Source organism: Mustela lutreola, chromosome 1, assembly GCF_030435805.1.
Source record: "Mustela lutreola isolate mMusLut2 chromosome 1, mMusLut2.pri, whole genome shotgun sequence".
Lineage (NCBI taxonomy): Eukaryota > Metazoa > Chordata > Mammalia > Carnivora > Mustelidae > Mustela > Mustela lutreola.
In genome coordinates, this window is record NC_081290.1 from 64,222,592 (window position 1) to 64,240,218 (window position 17,627).

A 17,627-nucleotide genomic window follows, 5' to 3' on the forward strand; every position below is an offset into this window, starting at 1 on the left:
GCAGAGAAGGCTGTGGGGTGAACAATGTGCCCTTCTCCTGTAGTTTCCCAGTAGGACCCCTGCTGACTAGAGCCTCCAGGCACTAGCCTGCTGTCTGGGCCAGGGCTGGGACAGGGCTGGGAAGACTATGTGCTGGGGTCAGTGGAGGTGTCCATGAGGCCTGGGTCGTGGAGGGCAGCACCCCGGAGAGCCATGCTTGATGTGGTGAGCTCAGGGCTGCCCCTGGGGAGCCCCAGAGCCCCCGCAGTGACACAGAGCAGCTCCCACTTGCTGTCCCCCAAAACCAGGCCACTTCCATGGCCCTCAGACTCTCTGGGTCACAGCGCCTCTTCCCTCGTGTTGCCTCACTCCTGCCTGACCTGACCCCGCAAAGGCACGTTTGCTGGAAGACTTGAATGCTCGATGGATTGGGGGTGTAGCAGGGGGTAGATGTTGACAAAAGGGCAGAATATTTTAGTCCAGGCTCAGCACTCAGCTGTGAACAGACTCGTTGTGGAGCCCCTTCCAGTACCAGGGCTGGGGAGATAGGGAAGGCCTGGCCTCCGGAGAGCTCAGTCTTTCCCAGAGGAAAATCCTGCCAAGCACAATGCCAGAAGAGATGCCTGGGGATAAGTTGTGCTGATCAGAAACTGATGTATCTGTTGCCCTGGCTGCGTTGGTAGAGGGGACAGCTGTACCCAGCGGGGGCCGAGAGGTGGCTGTTGCTGTCCCCATCAGAGGCTGCGTGGAGGCCCCAGGCCCTGTGGTCCCCAGAGTTGAGGGATGCCACATGAGCACATGTACCAGTTTCTAGAATGCTACAGAGCATGCTGAAACAGCCTGCTTTGATTCTTTCTCTGCTCTGTCCTCTACAGATGGAAGGGCACAGCCAGGCCCAGTCCCCAAGTCCCTACAGAAGCAGAGGCGGGTGCTGGAGCGCTTGGTTAGCAGTGAATGTGAGTATGGTCTCCCATCCTGCACCCGTGACCCCCTTTGACCAAGCCATTATGCCCAGCACCCTGGGTACCATGTCTACTCCTGGCTGTAAAGTCCGGGCATGGGGCTGTCTGTGTTCTGGGCAGTGGGATCTGGAGCCTACCCAGTAGGAGCTCACGGTATGAGGGAAAACAGACATAGGACAGGACAGTAGGACAGTCCTCACAGGACAGAGAGACGGGGGTGGTGTGGGACTGCATCCACATGCCTGAGCAGGTCAGCAAGTATGAGGAGGCAGTCAGCCCCTGAAGGGCAAGGGGAGGGAACTGCACCCAAAGGCCCAGTGAGGGGGCACCCAACAGGGAGTGTGGGGACTCCCAGAGCATAGGCTGTGGAAGGTGAGGAATGCAGAGTCGGGATGCACGCAGAACTGGGTGCCTTTGGGGCATCCAATTAGGAGAGGTCCTCAATCCATGTGTAGCTGCCCAGCTGCGTGGACACACTCTTGGTTTTGGTCACCAAGGAGGCAGCAAGAGGGACCTAGGGTCTGTTCCATGCTGACAGGTGGCCCGGCTCCTCCCCTAACTCTGCCACCCTCCTCATGACCTCAGGCAGGCCTGGTTTTCCTCTCTGAGCCTCAGTTTCCCCTTGTGGACAGTGAGGGGAAGATTAGAGGGGCACACATCCCTTCCCACCAGGCTGGTGAGCAGTCAGTCCGTAAAGTGTCGTTGGAGCTCTGGTGATGCCATGAATCCTGAGTCTGGCTTTCCCAGGGCCTCGGGCACGTCGGGGGCACAGATTTACTTTCTTGCTCTGTTCAGGGGATGTAAAGCGGGGTTGGACACTGACATGGAGAGACACCTGTGGCTGGTGGGCGCCAGAGGAATCCAAGGTTCTAGATGGGTTTTAAGTACAGAGGTGCTGGGGGTCTGACTGTGTTTGGGTTGAGAGACGCCTCTGGACAGAAGTCGAGGAGGGCTGGTGCCTCCTGAGGAGGCTCAGCAACGCCTTCTCTGCCCTAGTCCCCTTAGGGTTAACCACTCAGAACGTCCCTGTGCACATGGTAACTGCTAGAAAGTCCTAGAGTCCGGGGGAAGACTGCATACTCTGGGCTCAGAGGGATGGGTCTGAGGCCTCTGGAGGTGAGAGCTGGACAGAGATGTGGCCTTTCCAGGCCTCCGTGATGGGTGTGAATGGTGCCATCCAGGGGTCCCTGCCTGGCTGTCAGCCAGCCGGGCCAGCCTCCCCTAGGGTGCGGGCTCCCGGACCCTCCCCACTGGGACATTCAAAAAGCCTGTAAACATGGGCTTATTCCTCTCACCTCAGGAAAAAAGGTATGAGACCCTCTCTGGACCCCTCAGAAACAGCCACCCTGTTTCTTTGTTCCCCTTGCTAACAAAGCTGGAGGGGGGCATCTGCAGTCACCATCTTGGCTCCCCTCCCCACCCCCTCGTCATCCCACCAGAATGGCTCTGTCCAAGGCACCGGTGACCCATCCTCAGACACCGCTGTGTCCACACTGCAGGCCTTGGTGGCCAGTCTCATGGTCTCAGGCCACTAAATGCACAGCCTGGCCCAGGCCACTGGGCCCTGTCTTCACCGGCTCTCTCATATCAGCTCAAGCCACACGTATCCACCTGCCACTGCCATCTGTGCAGGACCTGCCCCAGGCTACCCCATCTCATGGTGGCCTGTGGTCCGGGTGCAGCCCTGGATGCCTTCCAGCCCCCCATGTTAGCACACAGCCCCTTACCTGCATCCCACCCTCTCCCGGGGTGCTCGCCTCATTCCTGACACGGTTCCCCCTGCTCTTGCTGCTGTTTATTGATTTCTTCTGACGATCGGCTTTGGTCCCAGTTTCCCTAGTGCCCCCAGTGCCCAGAACACAGCCTCTGCACAGGCGGCCCCAGCAATGCGTGGTGAGTGATGGCCCCGCAGCTGGCAGCCCGCTTATGATGTGATTGCTGTGTTAATTCGCTCACCGTATCTCCCCAGCTGCCCTCTGCCTGGAGGACAGTTTTGACATGGAAACGACCGTGGCGAGCAGCCGGCCTCGTCTGGCCTTGTTGAGCATGACCTCACTAGCCCAGGAGCCCAGCCTGGGGCACACGCTGGGTTCATGCACAGATCCCAGGCGTTGCCAGTGCTAGGGCCAGGTCTCTGGCATGTGGTCGGCCCTCAGTGGCTGCATACTGAGTGGAGGGGTCGGTAAGTGGTGGGGCTGTAGGGCGGCCGTCAGCAAGGCTGTGAGAAGCCAGGGCTGAAGGACGGGGCAGGAAGGTGGCTGCCAGTTCTGCTCAGGCAGACCCTGGGCTTGAGTGCTGAGGAGAGGGAAGTTCAGGGGAGGGACAGCATGTCACCAAGGAGAAGAGGTGGGATGAAGGCCGTCCCACCTCTTTTCCCTGCGGCTATCTTTGCCCACTGGTCTGTCCTGGACAGAGAGCCGCTTCCTCCCGAGCCTGCTTGGCCTCCCTCTCCACTGGGCCCCAGCCACCTTCGCTGCCTGGCGTGGCTACGTGGGGTGACCTTGTGCCCCTCTCTGTTTGGCCCAGCTAAGAGCTACATAGCGCTGGACGACTTTGTGGAGATCACCAAGAAGTATGCCAAAGGCGTCATTCCTGCCAACCTGTTCCTGCAGGACGATGATGACGATGAGCTGGCGGGCAAGAGCCCCGAGGACCTGCCCCTGCGCCTGAAGGTGAGTGCGCTGGAGGGCTGTGACCACTAGGGCCCCCACCTGCCCTTCCACATGCCGTGGTGCTCTCCGGAGGGGTATATGGGAGGCCCCAGTGTGACATGGGAGCCTTTGGGGCTGCACAGCTTGTCGGGGGAGGCGCACTCTGTACGGATGGTCCCTGTGGTCATTTGCTCACCACACCTCCCCAGACTTCCCTCCCTCTGCCTGGAGAACAGGATGTGTTCTCCCAAATGGGGCCTTTTGTGGGCATTCAGGCTCCAAACCCAAGGGCACTGTTGAGGGCGGGCATACTCAGGAGTGACGGGTGAGCCTTCCTGGGCAAAGTGCTCCGGGTGGCAGGGTGCCACACGCTGGAGTCTGACTTTCACTTAGACTTTGTCATTTTGAAAAATGATCCATTTACAGCACAGAATGGAGGTTGGTTTCTCAAAGATGCCTTCCCCCAAAAGCAAAGTGCTAATGTTGGGAGACCGCGAGGATCCTGCCAGGGTAGCTGTTCACCTAGATCTGCGGGGGCGAGGAAGGCACGGCAAGCTGTAGGAAGGGAGGCAGCCTGGTCCCGCCGGCGGCCAGCAAGCAGCAGTAGCAGTGAGGAATGAGGGCACACAAACAAGTCTGGAAAGCCAGGGATGGTGGGTCATGGCCCTGCTGTGACAGCACTCACTCTCGGTTCCATGGTTGAGACTTACAGTGCAGGTGGTCACCGTGGGCCATGCCACGCTCTCACGGGTTCCCCACATCAGCTCTCCCACCTTGCAGAGTGCACCCTGATTTCCTCAAGCGTGGCTGCCTGACCCAGGCAGTTCTGTCTACACGAGGGGCCCCGAGCAGACAAATCATCATGAGGCCCATGGCGTTAGTCGTCTAAGAGGCCCTTGTTCTGAGCTGAACGTGTATGAGCAGGAGCGTGTGTGGACCACCATCAGTGATACAGACGGGCAGGGGATGGCCCGGCCACCAGCAGGCAGGAGTGGCAGGGACAGGAAGTGTGCCAAAGTCCCCCCAGTGGAGGCAGCTCGGTATAGCCCTTCCTGGGAGCCTGGCTGTGGAGGCTCAGATCAGGCACCCTCCAGGTAGGGAGGCTGACACAGAAATGGTGCATGGAGATGCCACAACCCAGGGTGGCAGGCATGGAGGCCTCACTCAGGACCCAGGGTTGAGGGATCCCCCGAGGACAGGGGCTACGTCCAGGATGAAGTTCTCAGCCACAGGCTGAGAGGACCCAGGAGCTTGACCAAGGGAGCTCACAACTTTATTGCAGGTCCTCTCGGACAGGCCTGGGCTAAGTGTGTTCACAGACGGATGCTGTTAGTTTCCCTAGAAATGCGAGAGAAGGAGGGTGGAGTGCTTGCCATGGTTCTTGGCCAAGAGGAGGCCAACGAGGGTCAAAGGTGAAGGGGTGAGTCTGGGGAACTGCAGGCAGGTTGTGTGGTGGGGCTTGGTTGCTAACAGTGCCTGCTTTCAAGGCAGCCTGGTTGGGATGGTGAATTATGTCACCCTTCTTACAGGTGACAAGCTCAGTGCTGTCAAAACTTCTGAGAGTCCTTTTTGGGAAAGAGATTTAAAGTATTCTAACAAGAAGTACACGGGGCTCTATTTTCTTTTAGTTTCTGAAGTTGTCAGAGTACTTTGATGCCTTTTCAGTTTGTCTTGTTAAAAGGCTTTTGTGAAAAAGAGATGATGACTCCTGGCAGGCGTCTTTAAAACCCAAGGCTGTTTCAGCTTTTCGGAGCAGGAGGGAGGGCACACGCTCTGTCTTCCTGCCCCCGTGAAGTACTAGGTGCCTCTGAGCGGCCGGGACTCCCACGGGCACCTCCAGACTCCAAGCCCCGCGCTGCTGCAGACTTTTGTGGCAGATGAAGCCCTCACGAGAGTCAATTTAGTAATATTTAAAAATCCACAGTTTCACTCTGAATCATCAGGAAGGCTGCCATGTGCACACTGTCACTTGGGTCTGAGCCGAGTCAGGTTGAGATGCTGCAACTGCCTGGTTACAGATGCTGTCCTATCATAGAAGTGATCCCTTGCTTGTTTTTTTAAAAATTTCTTTCCTGCTCAGGGAATAGCTTGTTTCAATTTGTTGGGTTTGTTCTACAGAAAAGATTTTCCGTTTCCCAGTTGGGTGGGCCTCAGGAGTAGGGCTTGGGTGGAAGCAACCAGGGGCTGAGTTGGGGCCCTGAAAGGAAGGGACTCCCTGGTCCTAGTAGCCCAGGGACTTCAGTGTGCAGGCAGAGGCCAGACACCATTGGACACTGTATTCGAGAAGCTTCGTTGTGTTTATTTTTTATTCAATTAATTAACATATACTGTATTACTAGTTTCAGAGATGAAGTTCAGTCCTTCATCAGTCTTATGTAACACCCAGTGCTCATCACTTCACCTGTCCTCCTTAATGCCCGTCCCCTAGGTACCCTAGCCCTCCCTCCAGCAACCTTGTTTCCTAGAGTTAAAAGTCTCCTATGGTTTGTCTCCCTCTCTGATTTCCTCTTATTTTTTTTCCCTCCTTTCCCCTATGCTCTTTTTTTTTTTTTTTTTTGTCTGTTTTGTTTGTTTTGTTTGTTAAATTCCATCTATGAGTAAAATCCTGTGATAATGATCTTTCTCTGATTCACCTACTTTGCTTAGCATAATATCCTCTAGTTCCATCCAGATTTCTTTTTCTTTTTCTTTTTTTTTTTTTGAGAAGCTTCATTGTCTTTTCAAGTTCCTCTCTGCCCCTCTCTGTGGCCTCACAGTCTCAAAGAAGAGGTGTGAATGGTTCAGGAGGTGAAGGGAGAATAGAATCCTTGGTTTTCAGGCACAGGCTGCTTGTATAGAGGAGGGCGGAAAGCTAAACAGCCCCAGGGGACACCTGTGGTCTGTCCTGCCACTGGCTGGGGCTGCCTCATGGAGGATTAGCTGCACACATGCGGGTTCTGGCTCTGTGTCTGTGTCAGAGGGGCTCTCCTGGGGGAAGCCTGGAGGAGTCTGCTCACAGCTGCTCCCACTCCAGAGCAGGAGCACATACCGACACTTGCTAGGGCCCATCCAGGTCCCGTGGGAGGGTGGTCCTGCGCTCAGGGCAGGTCACTGGAACCCCTGAGCTGGGAGGTCAATCATTCACTTCCTTTCTTGTTCTAGAACAAGGATAAGTAGGCTGTCACAAATGTGTAAGAGGGAACGCAGCTCTTCACACATGTACGTGTGTGTTTATATGTATAGACAGTGTGCACATACATGTTCCCTAATATCCCAACTCGCATGTGAGCCAGGCGCCCTCACATCTGTGGAAGGTGCACTATCCTGTTGCTTCCAGGTCCTCCTGAGCTGACAGCCAAGGCTCTTGAACAAAGACAGCCGCATCCGGGTGTGATCACTCAGTTGTGCTCCCCCAGGGTCCACCTTGTTGGCCGGGTTCATGCTCTAGCCAGGCAGATGAGGCAGAGGCTGTGCTGCCGACCTCACTGGGCGGCGGTGGGCATCCCCCCCACCTCCGAGGGTCTCTGGGCAGCAGGCAGGCTTCCCTACCCCCACAAGTGGGTATCTCGTGAGGTCAGGGGTCCACGCGTTTGCCCCTCCAGACACGCCCGGACACATGGCCTCCCCCACGCCATACCATCTGAGCGCCAGCACCTCCAGCCCCTCTCTCATTTCCCTGTGCCCTGGCCCGGTGGACACCTTGGGGAGTTGTGCATAGGTGTGGAGTCCAGCCCCAGGGGGCAGAATCAGCCCCCTGCCTCCTCCCTTGGCTGCCCCCTTACTCACCAACCTTATGTCCCTCATTTGTCCTTTGCTGTGTGAAGTCTGGGGGTCAGCCTGCCCTTCACACTGGGTGCAGACTGCAGGAGCGACCGTGGTGAGGGGGGTGTCCATTCTGAGCAACACAGGTGTGTGGAGTGGGTGGTAGCAGGCAGCTGCTTTTTGGGGTCCCCTGCCACGAGCGAGCACGTCTCCTTGGCCCCTTACAGGTGAATCATCTCCATTTCGTTATGACAGGACAGGCAGTCCCAGTTCATGTTTGCACAGAGCTCTCATTCTGGGCTCCCTGTATCTGCTGCTGCTCCTGGGACTGTTCAGAGAGCCCTTCATGGGTTTGAAAGTATCAGTTTCTCTACCTTTAGAGGATGGGAGTGGGGGGGAGCAAGGCTCAGCCAGGCAGCCTCTGCCGCGGGGGTGGCCAGGTCACAAGCCCCACCCCCACACTGGCAGCCAGGGCTCCGGTCTCCATCAGCGAGGCTGGATGGGAAGGGCACAGGGGAACCAGGTGCTTTCCTCTAGGTACCTGAGGTCTGGAAGGGGACACTAGTTTGCAGGAGTCTAGAAACTCTGGCAGAAGTTTGGGACGGGAGGGGAGCCAGGGGCTGGACTCCAGGGGCCCAGAGGAGAGGAGCCAGGACCTGCAGGACTAGGTGGGATCGAGGGAAGGTCTGTCCGGACCACAGAGCCTGGGGAAGATGTGACCGTGTGCAGAGGGTGTTGACATAGGAAGGATCCGCTGGGACAAAGGATCCAGAGTGAGCTGTTTGCTTCAAGCATTGCTCAGGTGGCTGGCAGGGTATTGAGGACGGCATTGGGGCTCCTGTGCTGACTTCCTTCCAATGTCCATCTTTGCGTCCACCCCCACCAGGTGGTCAAATACCCCTTGCACGCCGTCATAGAGATCAAAGAGTACCTGATCGACATGGCGTCCCGGGCAGGCGTGCACTGGCTGTCGACCATCGTCCCCACCCACCACATCAACGCCCTCATCTTCTTCTTCATCATTAGCAACCTGACCATCGACTTCTTCGCCCTCTTTATTCCCCTGGTCGTCTTCTACCTGTCCTTCATCTCCATGGTGATCTGTACACTCAAGGTGTTCCAGGACAGCCGGGCCTGGGAGAGCTTCCGCACCCTCACGGGCCTGCTCCTGCGCTTCGAGCCCAACCTGGACGTGGAGCAGGCGGAGGTAAACTTCGGCTGGAACCACCTGGAGCCGTACCTCCACTTCCTGCTGTCCGTCGCCTTCGTCATCTTCTCCTTCCCCCTTGCCAGCAAGGACTACATTCCCTGCTCAGAGCTGGCCGTCGTGTCCGTCTTCTTCACGGCCACCAGCTACATGAGCCTGAGCACCTCCGCTGAGCCCTATACCAGGAGGGCCCTGGTGACCGAGGTGGCCGCTGGCCTGCTCTCCCTGCTGCCCACGCTACCCTTCAACCTGCACCCCCTGAAGCTACTGGGCCAGACCTTCCTCACCGTGCCCCTCGGCCCCCTCATCGTCCTGAACGTCAGCCTCCCCTGCCTGCTCTATGTCTACTTGCTGTACCTCTTCTTCCGCATGGCACAGCTGAGGAACTTCAAGGGCACCTACTGCTACCTGGTGCCCTATCTGGTCTGCTTCATGTGGTGCGAGCTGAGCGTGGTCATCCTGCTCGAGTCCACCGGCCTGGGGCTGATCCGTGCCTCCATAGGCTACTGCCTCTTCCTGTTCGCTCTCCCGATCCTGGTGGCCGGCCTGGTGCTGGTGGGTGTGGTGCAGTTCGCCCGCTGGTTCCTGGCCCTGGAGCTCACCAAGATCGCTGTCGCTGTGCTGGTGTGTAGCGTGCCCCTGCTGGTCCGCTGGTGGACCAAGGCCAACTTCTCGGTGCTGGGGATGGTCAAGTCCCTGACGCGCAGCTCCATCGTCAAGCTCATCCTGGTGTGGCTCACGGCTATTGTGCTCTTCTGCTGGTTCTATGTGTACCGCTCGGAGGGCATGAAGGTATACAACTCCACGCTGACCTGGCCGCAGTACAGCTTCCTGTGTGGGCCCCGGGCCTGGAAGGAGACCAACATGGCCCGCACGCAGATTCTGTGCAGCCACCTGGAGGGCCACCGGGTCACATGGACGGGCCGCTTCAAGTACGTGCGTGTCACGGAGATCGACAACAGCGCCGAGGCAGCCATCAACATGCTGCCGTTCTTCGTGGGTGACTGGCTGCGCTGCCTCTACGGCGATGCCTACCCGGCCTGCAGCCCCAGCAGTGGCCCTACAGCTGAGGAGGAGCTCTGCCGCCTCAAGCGCCTGGCCAAGCACCCCTGTCATATCAAGAAGTTCGACCGCTACAAGTTCGAGATCACAGTGGGCATGCCGTTCAGCAGCACCAACGGCTCCCGCGGCCCGGAGGAGGATGATGTGACCAAGGACATCGTGCTGCGGGCCAGCGGCGAGTTCAAGGATGTGCTGCTCGGCCTGCGCCAGGGCAGCCTCATTGAGTTCAGCACTGTCCTCGAGGGCCGCCTGGGTAGCAAGTGGCCTGTCTTCGAGCTCAAGGCCATCAGCTGCCTCAACTGCATGGCCCAGCTGTCACCGGCGCAGCGGCACGTGAAGATCGAGCGCGACTGGCGCAGCACCGTGCATGGCGCGGTCAAGTTCGCCTTCGACTTCTTCTTCTTCCCGTTCCTGTCAGCGGTGTGAGGGCGTGCCACCCCGCCCCCCCAAATGAAGAGCTGTCCATGCATGTCCCTGTCAGGACCTGACCCTTGCGTGGCCCCCCTAGCCTGACGGCACGACACCGACGCTGAGTGTATGTGTGTGCGCAGATGGCATGCTTGGAGACCGCATCACGTGCCTCTGCTCACACCCCCGGCGTCGTGGGAGAGTGCATGCCCGGGGTCCGGCCATGGTCCCGGCCCCAAAGAGCACTTTACAGATGAGCTGCTCTCCGCACCCCCTTCCAAGTTCCCTGGCCCTGTTCCCATTTGTGTTGGGTTTGTTTTTTAAAGAACCGCATGTGCTGTTGTATGAAGTCCGTGAGGCATTTCTCATTGGGTCACAGCTAAGCCTTGACCACTGTCAGCCAATCCGGGGCCAATGCAGGTCCAAGAGCCTGCACGTGAGGCTGTGGGAGGTGGCGGCTCTGCGCAGAGCATGTTCATGCGGAGCTCTGGACCCCACGGCTGCCTGGCAGCTCTCTTGTTGGTGCGTGTGGGTGAGTGGATGAGGGTCTTGAGGCATCAACCAGCACTAGGAAATGAGAAGAAACTAGAGAGTTCCTTCCTGGCCCTTGGAAAAGCTTGGCCTATGTTCAGTACTGGGAAGCTGAAAGTGAAGGTCCTCACAGAGCCAAAATAAAAACATTTCTTGAAGTCTCCTGTTTCTCTCTTTTCTTTACTAAAGAAAAACTTTTGTCTACACCGGCACCAAACTCACTAAAGTGAGTTACAAAGAGCAGAACTGACATTCTCAATAGCTGACACCTACCCCCCACCGCCCACCCCCATCAGGGTGGAGACCCTGGTGCCCCTTCCTGCCCTCCCCTCCTCCATGGACAGCCACTGTTGCCCATGGCTGTCCAGCTGTGCAGCAGGTCTTATGGGGGAGCCCATGTGGTCCAGTGACCGTGAGACTCAGGTCACCGATCGGATGGCACACACGTGGTTCCCCATGGTTTGGAGCAATCACTCCACGGGCAAGAAGTCTGGAGCCATCTTCTGGGTCCAGGGATGTACGATGACAATGCCACAGAAATACAACTGGAGTTTGAGCCACATGGGTGTGCTAGAGCAGCTTGGGTCCCTCTGTGAACATAGTGCCCCTTGGATAGTGACCTGAGTCTGAGTCCCTCCGGGGTGACATTGACGCCAAAGCCACCAGCCCGCCCCTCCCTAGTAGGCGGACCCCTGGTGAGCAGTGGGTCTGCCAGAGCTCAGGAAACCTGGAATCCTTCCTACATGCCTTCTGTGATTTGGAGACCTTGCACTGACCATTCTGGGGGTGGCTGCCTGTGTTTTCTGTGGACGTGGCCCATCTGGCGGGTAGCAGATTCCATCTGCCTGGAATCCCGCACACTGGGAGTGCTTGAAGGCTGGCATCCCTCTGTGCCCAGTTTGCCCCCCAGGGTTTCTTCCCTGGGCTTCCTTCTCTGGGTGGTGAGAGGAGGTGAAAGGTGAGCCCATCCCCCTCTCTGCTCCCACAGATTTGCGAGGCTACAGAATGAATTCACAGTGTGACTTTGCCTCCCAAAGGTACGGAGAGGGGAGAACGCGGTGACAGCATGTGATCCTTTCACTCGGATGGGAGACGGGGGATACACAGGGACAATCCTGATGCATGGAGGGGAAGACAGATTCAGAAATGGGGCACACTGCACACTAGCTGTGGGGCAAGGGTTGCACTGAGATCTGTCCTTTGGGCCACCACGCTGCCACTCAGCCCCCAGCAGAGCCACCTGACCCGTGCAGGGGAGACACGATCTTGGGGATCACCCCGGATTGGGAGTTGGACACCAGACCTAGTGCCTCCATCACAAACCCCTGCATAACCGGCCGTCCGTTTGGTCCCCGTCACCGGGCCTGTGCCCCGATCTGCAGAACAGTCTGGGCTAGGTCCATGGTTTCCAAAACTTAGCCATGAAACACTTTCTCAACTAAATGTACAGAACTCCAACCCCTAGAGTGAAGAAGGTGCTGTTTATAAGTTCATTTGCAACTTTCACGGCAGGTGGGATTGGGAGCCCCACCACCTGCGTGGATCCCACTCCCGTGCCTTCCCAGCTGTCTGACCTTGGGAAAGTTCAAGCTTTCCAGGCCTGTACCTGTGGACCCTCACTGCATGACTTGTAAAGCCCCTTCTAGCGTTTTAAAAACTCATACTTGGGGTGCTGGGATGGCTCAGTCGATTGAGTCTGACTCTTGGTTTTGGCTTAGGTCATGATCTCAGGGTCCTGGGATCAAGCCCTGAGCTGGGCAAGTTGCTCAGCGCTGGGTTGGCTTGTCCTTTCTCTGCTCCTCCCCCTGCTCTCTTGCTCTCCCTCATTTAAAACAACAACAACAACAGCCCCTCCCACTTTGCTTAAATAACTATGTTTAGATTGGGACTGATCGAGTGGGCCTGGCGTCAGGATGACCTGCCCACAGCCCGCCTGCTCCAGGCACCCCAGAACACAGTCCTACTTTCCCTCCTACATCACAGGTTTAATTCTCATGGCTACACGTTGAGAAAAGCTTGGCCAATACCTAAAACACTCCTTATTTAACTTAAGTAACGAGCCTTGAATGTACTTGTTGCCACCCACGAGCAAATGTTTATTGCGCTGTGAGGTTGAGCAGACGCCATAATTCCACAGTCTGAGCCAAGCCCAGGTCCCACCCCCCAGGAAAGTCACGCAGGTCGGATGTGAGTGGCCCTGATTCCGTCAGACTGTCCCCCTGGTTTCTGGCACAACCTGGGGTGAGATCAGGGTCAGGAGGCTCTGGGAGTACAAGGGGCACCCCAATTCTGATAGCAAGGGAGGGACTGGAATTGGAGAGGTCAGAGGACTACACATCATTCAGGGCACCCACTGGAAGGTGTCAGGCGTGGGCCCCGGAGGTCATGGCTTCCCAGACACAGCTGCAGGTCCGGAGGCCAGGAGGGAAGGGCGCCTGGGTCCTTCAGGTGGCTGGGATGCCCTCTTGGCTCCAAAGCCAGGGCCGATGAAGATGCTGAAAGGTCGTCCCCCGCTTCTCCACCTCACCTGGCCGGCTGTGAGCTGTTTGGTTCCAGACACTTGCTCTGTGGACTGCTTCCAAGGAGCTGTAACCATCAGAATGTCCTTGACCCCCATGATCCCAGGGCTTCCTGGCGTGCTGGCTGTCCTGCTTTCCTGTGGATAACCAGGCTGCGGCCCCATGGCCCAGGACCAGATGTCAGGCTTGTGGAGGCATTTGCCGAGCTCACATTGCTATGGACCAAGGGTCCCCCGAGACAGGATTCAGAGCTGGGTTGTGGGTCTGGCACTTCATTCCCATGAAGACACTTGGACTACACAGAGAGGTCCCCCGTAACCCCCCGACATGCCCTATTTCACATAGCATCGTTCAGCATCACGGAGCAGGACTCGCCTGACCACACGTGGCTAGGAGGGAGCAGAGCTGGGGTGGGAACCTGGTCCCGCTCTTCCCCCCCGGGGCTACGAAGAAATCACATTGTGCTGGGGCTTAAATTCTCTCTCCACACACCACCCAGAGGGGCTGTCACTCAGACCTGAGGGGAAAGAATCAGGGGCAGCCAGCAGTTGGTCAACACCATGTCTGGACACCTGCTGGGCACCTGCTGGACCCACGGTCCAGGGCTCTGGGAGCACCAGTGAGGGTCTGTGCTGGGGGTGGTGGTGGGGGTCTGGTCATGCTTCCAGGGACCAACGGCACCAGGAAGCCCTCTCAGAAGACCAACTTGGGTGGCACGAACAACAGGAAGTCCCTTCAGAGTGTCAAGCTAACAGAGGCAGGTCCCCCCAAACAGTAGGGACGGATATGTCCGTGAGTGACAAGCCACGGGCAGCAGGAGCTGGAGTGGGCGCCCCTCCTCCCAGGATCCTTGGAGCTCTTTCCTAGTCCACTTTCTCTTCCTTCTTCACTCTCCTTCCTATCTGGCTTGAGACACAAGGGCCTATCAGCACCCCGAATCCTCAGGCAGTACAGCACAGCCCAGGGTGGGGAGCCCTGCCGTCCACATTCTGCCTATCTGACATCAGCATCACTGCTGACCAGTGCGGCTTGACCCCCAGGCCTGCGCCTCAGCATTGTGGACCACCCGGCTGCCACCAGAACCTGGTGGTCTTTCTTCTGACACCCCGGCCCAGGGATGTTCCTTGGGCCTCAGCTGATGCCCCGATCTCTCTGTTTCTCCTTGAACCCAGCACCTGAGGACTCTTCCCGCTTGTCTTTTTCACTTCCGGCTGCCTCCTCCATTCGGTCGCTGGGGGGCCCCTCCCACGTGCTGCCCGTCCCAGGGCCCATTCTCCCCAGCTCCCCCAGCTTGCTGGGAGAAACAAGCCCAGGCTCTTGTTTTTGTTTTTGTTTGTTTTTGAGAGCAAGGAAGGGGTAGGGGGCATGCAAAGGGGGAGGGAAATGGAGAGAAGCAGACTCCTCACTGAGCACAGAGCCTGACACAGGACCCTGAGCTCATGACCTGAGCAGAAAACAAGAGTCAGACACTTAAGTGACCGAGCCACGCAGGGGCACAAGGCCCAGGCTCTTTGATGGTACAGGCCCACCCAAGCAGGATGGACAGGGTGTCAGAGGTGGGCCAACGACACGGTCCTGGCACCCACTGCGCTTGGGCAGCAGTCAGGGAACTCCCCACTCCCTGTGCCCACAGGATGGCTCCTGAGACCCCACTCCCAGGTGCTTCCTGCTCTGCTTCTCATCCTTGAAAGGGAGGTTTTTTCCTTCCTTTTTCCAAAATTCCCTGCCACCTCCCCAGGTCAGCCACGCAGAGGCTCGTGGCTCTTCTAGCGAGAGCCAAGCTGCATGTCAGGTTCCTGCTCCTCCCTCCTCCCTCCCCCTCTTCCTGGGGCCTCAGCTGCACCTGCCCTCGGGCCAAAGGTCACACCCAGGACCCTGGCCCTGCAGCCCCCACTCCTCCCTGGATCTACCCCAGAAAGTGGCCATTGTTTGTCCTGAGTGTGTCATTAACCTGTGGGAGAGTCACCAGGTGCTGACACTGCTATCCTGGAAGCAGGCCCATGGGAGCTGGCGACAGTCACACCTTTGGTGGCAGGTCACAGAAATGCCGTGGCTTCTGGCTGACTCCGGCTTCTCTGGGAGTTGTTTGGGCACAAGCCCTGGAGGGAAGGCGCACCATCCCAAATTTCTGCAGACACAACCGCTCTGTGTGCCTCCCCCAAGTCCCCTCCTATGGTGGTGGCACCTGACTTGGAGCCGGACCCACCGCCACCCGAGAAATAACGCATTTTCCAGTCCATTTCCGGCCACTGGGAGGGATGGGAGCCAACACAGGCAACTTCTGGGCAGCAGCCTCAAGGACAGAGGCACGTTCTGTGTCTGCTGGCTCTTGCCAGCCTTGTGGAGTGAAGCCACCATGGACACTCAGCAGTCACTGGGCTCATGTGGGCCTCATGGGCCATTCTCCTCCTGGCTCTTGGGGGTCACGTGTCCCACAGCAACCCCAGGACCAGCGGGGCAGGTGACACCATCCAGCCACCCACCACCTCCCCATGCTCCCTCCCCCCATCTCTCCCTCATTGAGATTCTTCCTCATTCCCAGCACAGGCACCCACTGCCCCAGTGTCCTCCCAGGGGTGGCAGGGGCTGCAATGAAGGTGGGGGAGGGGTCACAGTCAGAGGGACCAGCGCTGATGTCCTTAACGGGCTCCCAGGGAGCTCGGGCTATGGGCTGAGACCACTTCAGCAAAGACTTTCTTCTTGAACTGACACAACCTCCCCGAGCTAGATAACAGTCATTCTCCGTGCTTTGCAGATGAGTAAACTGAGAAGAAGCATGGAGCTGGGGGGTTGGGAGTAACATCCCCAAGGATCCACCACCAAGCTGGGATGTGAGTCCCAGCAGCTGGGCTCCAGTGTCCTGGCTCGGAGCCATAAGGCATCACCGCTGCTCACATAGTGGGTTCTCCAAAGCCCTCCGTCGGGCGAATGATTATGTAGATTTTCGAAAAGAACAGGTGACCCTTCCAAGGTGAAGTTTGCTCTTATTTGGCACATTTATGAACAAGACGATCATCAACCCCTCTCGTAGGCTTTAAAGGGGTTAAACAGACAAGTCACTGCTCCAAACATTCCTATCTATTTTGCATGTTTAGATTTTTTTTTTTGCATAATTTTAATCATGGATTCCTTTCCATTTTCTTTTTTTTTTTTTTTTTTTTTTTTTTTTTTTTTTTTTTTTAATTTTTTATTTTTTATAAACATATATTTTTTATATACATATATTTTTATCCCCAGGTCTGTGAATCACCAGGTTTACACACTTCACAGCACTCACCAAATCACATACCCTCCCCAATGTCCATAATCCCACCCCCTTCTCCCCAACCCCCTCCCCCCGGCAACCCTCAGTTTGTTTTGTGAGATTAAGAGTCACTTATGGTTTGTCTCCCTCCCAATCCCATCTTGTTTCATTTATTCTTCTACCCACTTAAGCCTCCATGTTGCATCACCACTTCCTCATATCAGGGAGATCATATGATAGTTGTCTTTCTCTGCTTGACTTATTTCGCTAAGCATGATACGCTCTAGTTCCATCCATGTTGTTGCAAATGGCAAGATTTCATTTCTTTTGATGGCTGCATAGTATTCCATTGTGTATATATACCACATCTTCTTGATCCATTCATCTGTTGATGGACATCTAGGTTCTTTCCATAGTTTGGCTATTGTGGACATTGCTGCTATAAACATTCGGGTGCATGTGTCCCTTTGGATCACTACATTTGTATCTTTAGGGTAAATACCCAATAGTGCAATTGCTGGGTCATAGGGCAGTTCTATTTTCAACATTTTGAGGAACCTCCATGCTGTTTTCCAGAGTGGCTGCACCAGCTTGCATTCCCACCAACAGTGTAGGAGGGTTCCCCTTTCTCCGCATCCTCGCCAGCATCTGTCATTTCCTGACTTGTTGATTTTAGCCATTCTGACTGGTGTGAGGTGATATCTCATTGTGGTTTTGATTTGTATTTCCCTGATGCCAAGTGATATGGAGCACTTTTTCATGTGTCTGTTGGCCATCTGGATGTCTTCTTTGCAGAAATGTCTGTTCATGTCTTCTGCCCATTTCTTGATTGGATTATTTGTTCTTTGGGTGTTGAGTTTGCTAAGTTCTTTATAGATTCTGGACACTAGTCCTTTATCTGATATGTCGTTTGCAAATATCTTCTCCCATTCTGTCAGTTGTCTTTTGATTTTGTTAACTGTTTCCTTTGCTGTGCAAAAGCTTTTGATCTTGATGAAATCCCAGTAGTTCATTTTTTCCCTTGCTTCCCTTGCCTTTTGCGTTGTTCCTAGGAAGATGTTGCTGCGGCAGAGGTCGAAGAGGTTGCTGCCCGTGTTCTCCTCAAGGATTTTGATGGATTCCTTTCGTACATTGAGGTCCTTCATCCATTTTGAGTCTATTTTTGTGTGTGGTGTAAGGAAATGGTCCAATTTCATTTTTCTGCATGTGGCTGTCCAATTTTCCCAGCACCATTTATTGAAAAGGCTGTCTTTTTTCCATTGGACATTCTTTCCTGCTTTGTCGAAGATTAGTTGACCATAGAGTTGAGGGTCTATTTCTGGG

At 56.1% G+C, this 17,627-nt stretch overlaps 1 protein-coding gene across 5 annotated transcripts in view; it reads left to right on the forward strand.

The window, feature by feature from the left end:
- Window positions 1-10,703, forward strand: part of WFS1 (wolframin ER transmembrane glycoprotein) — a 30,178-nt gene extending 19,475 nt beyond the window's left edge. For all 5 annotated transcript variants that reach the window (XM_059165664.1, XM_059165677.1, XM_059165654.1 and 2 more), the window contains 3 exons: window positions 855-935; window positions 3,468-3,613; window positions 8,220-10,703. In XM_059165664.1, coding sequence (XP_059021647.1) covers window positions 855-935; window positions 3,468-3,613; window positions 8,220-10,028 — 2,036 coding nt within the window. In that variant the 3' untranslated portion in view covers window positions 10,029-10,703. The remainder of the gene's footprint in view (window positions 1-854; window positions 936-3,467; window positions 3,614-8,219) is intronic.
- The last annotated feature ends 6,924 nt before the right edge of the window (window positions 10,704-17,627 follow it).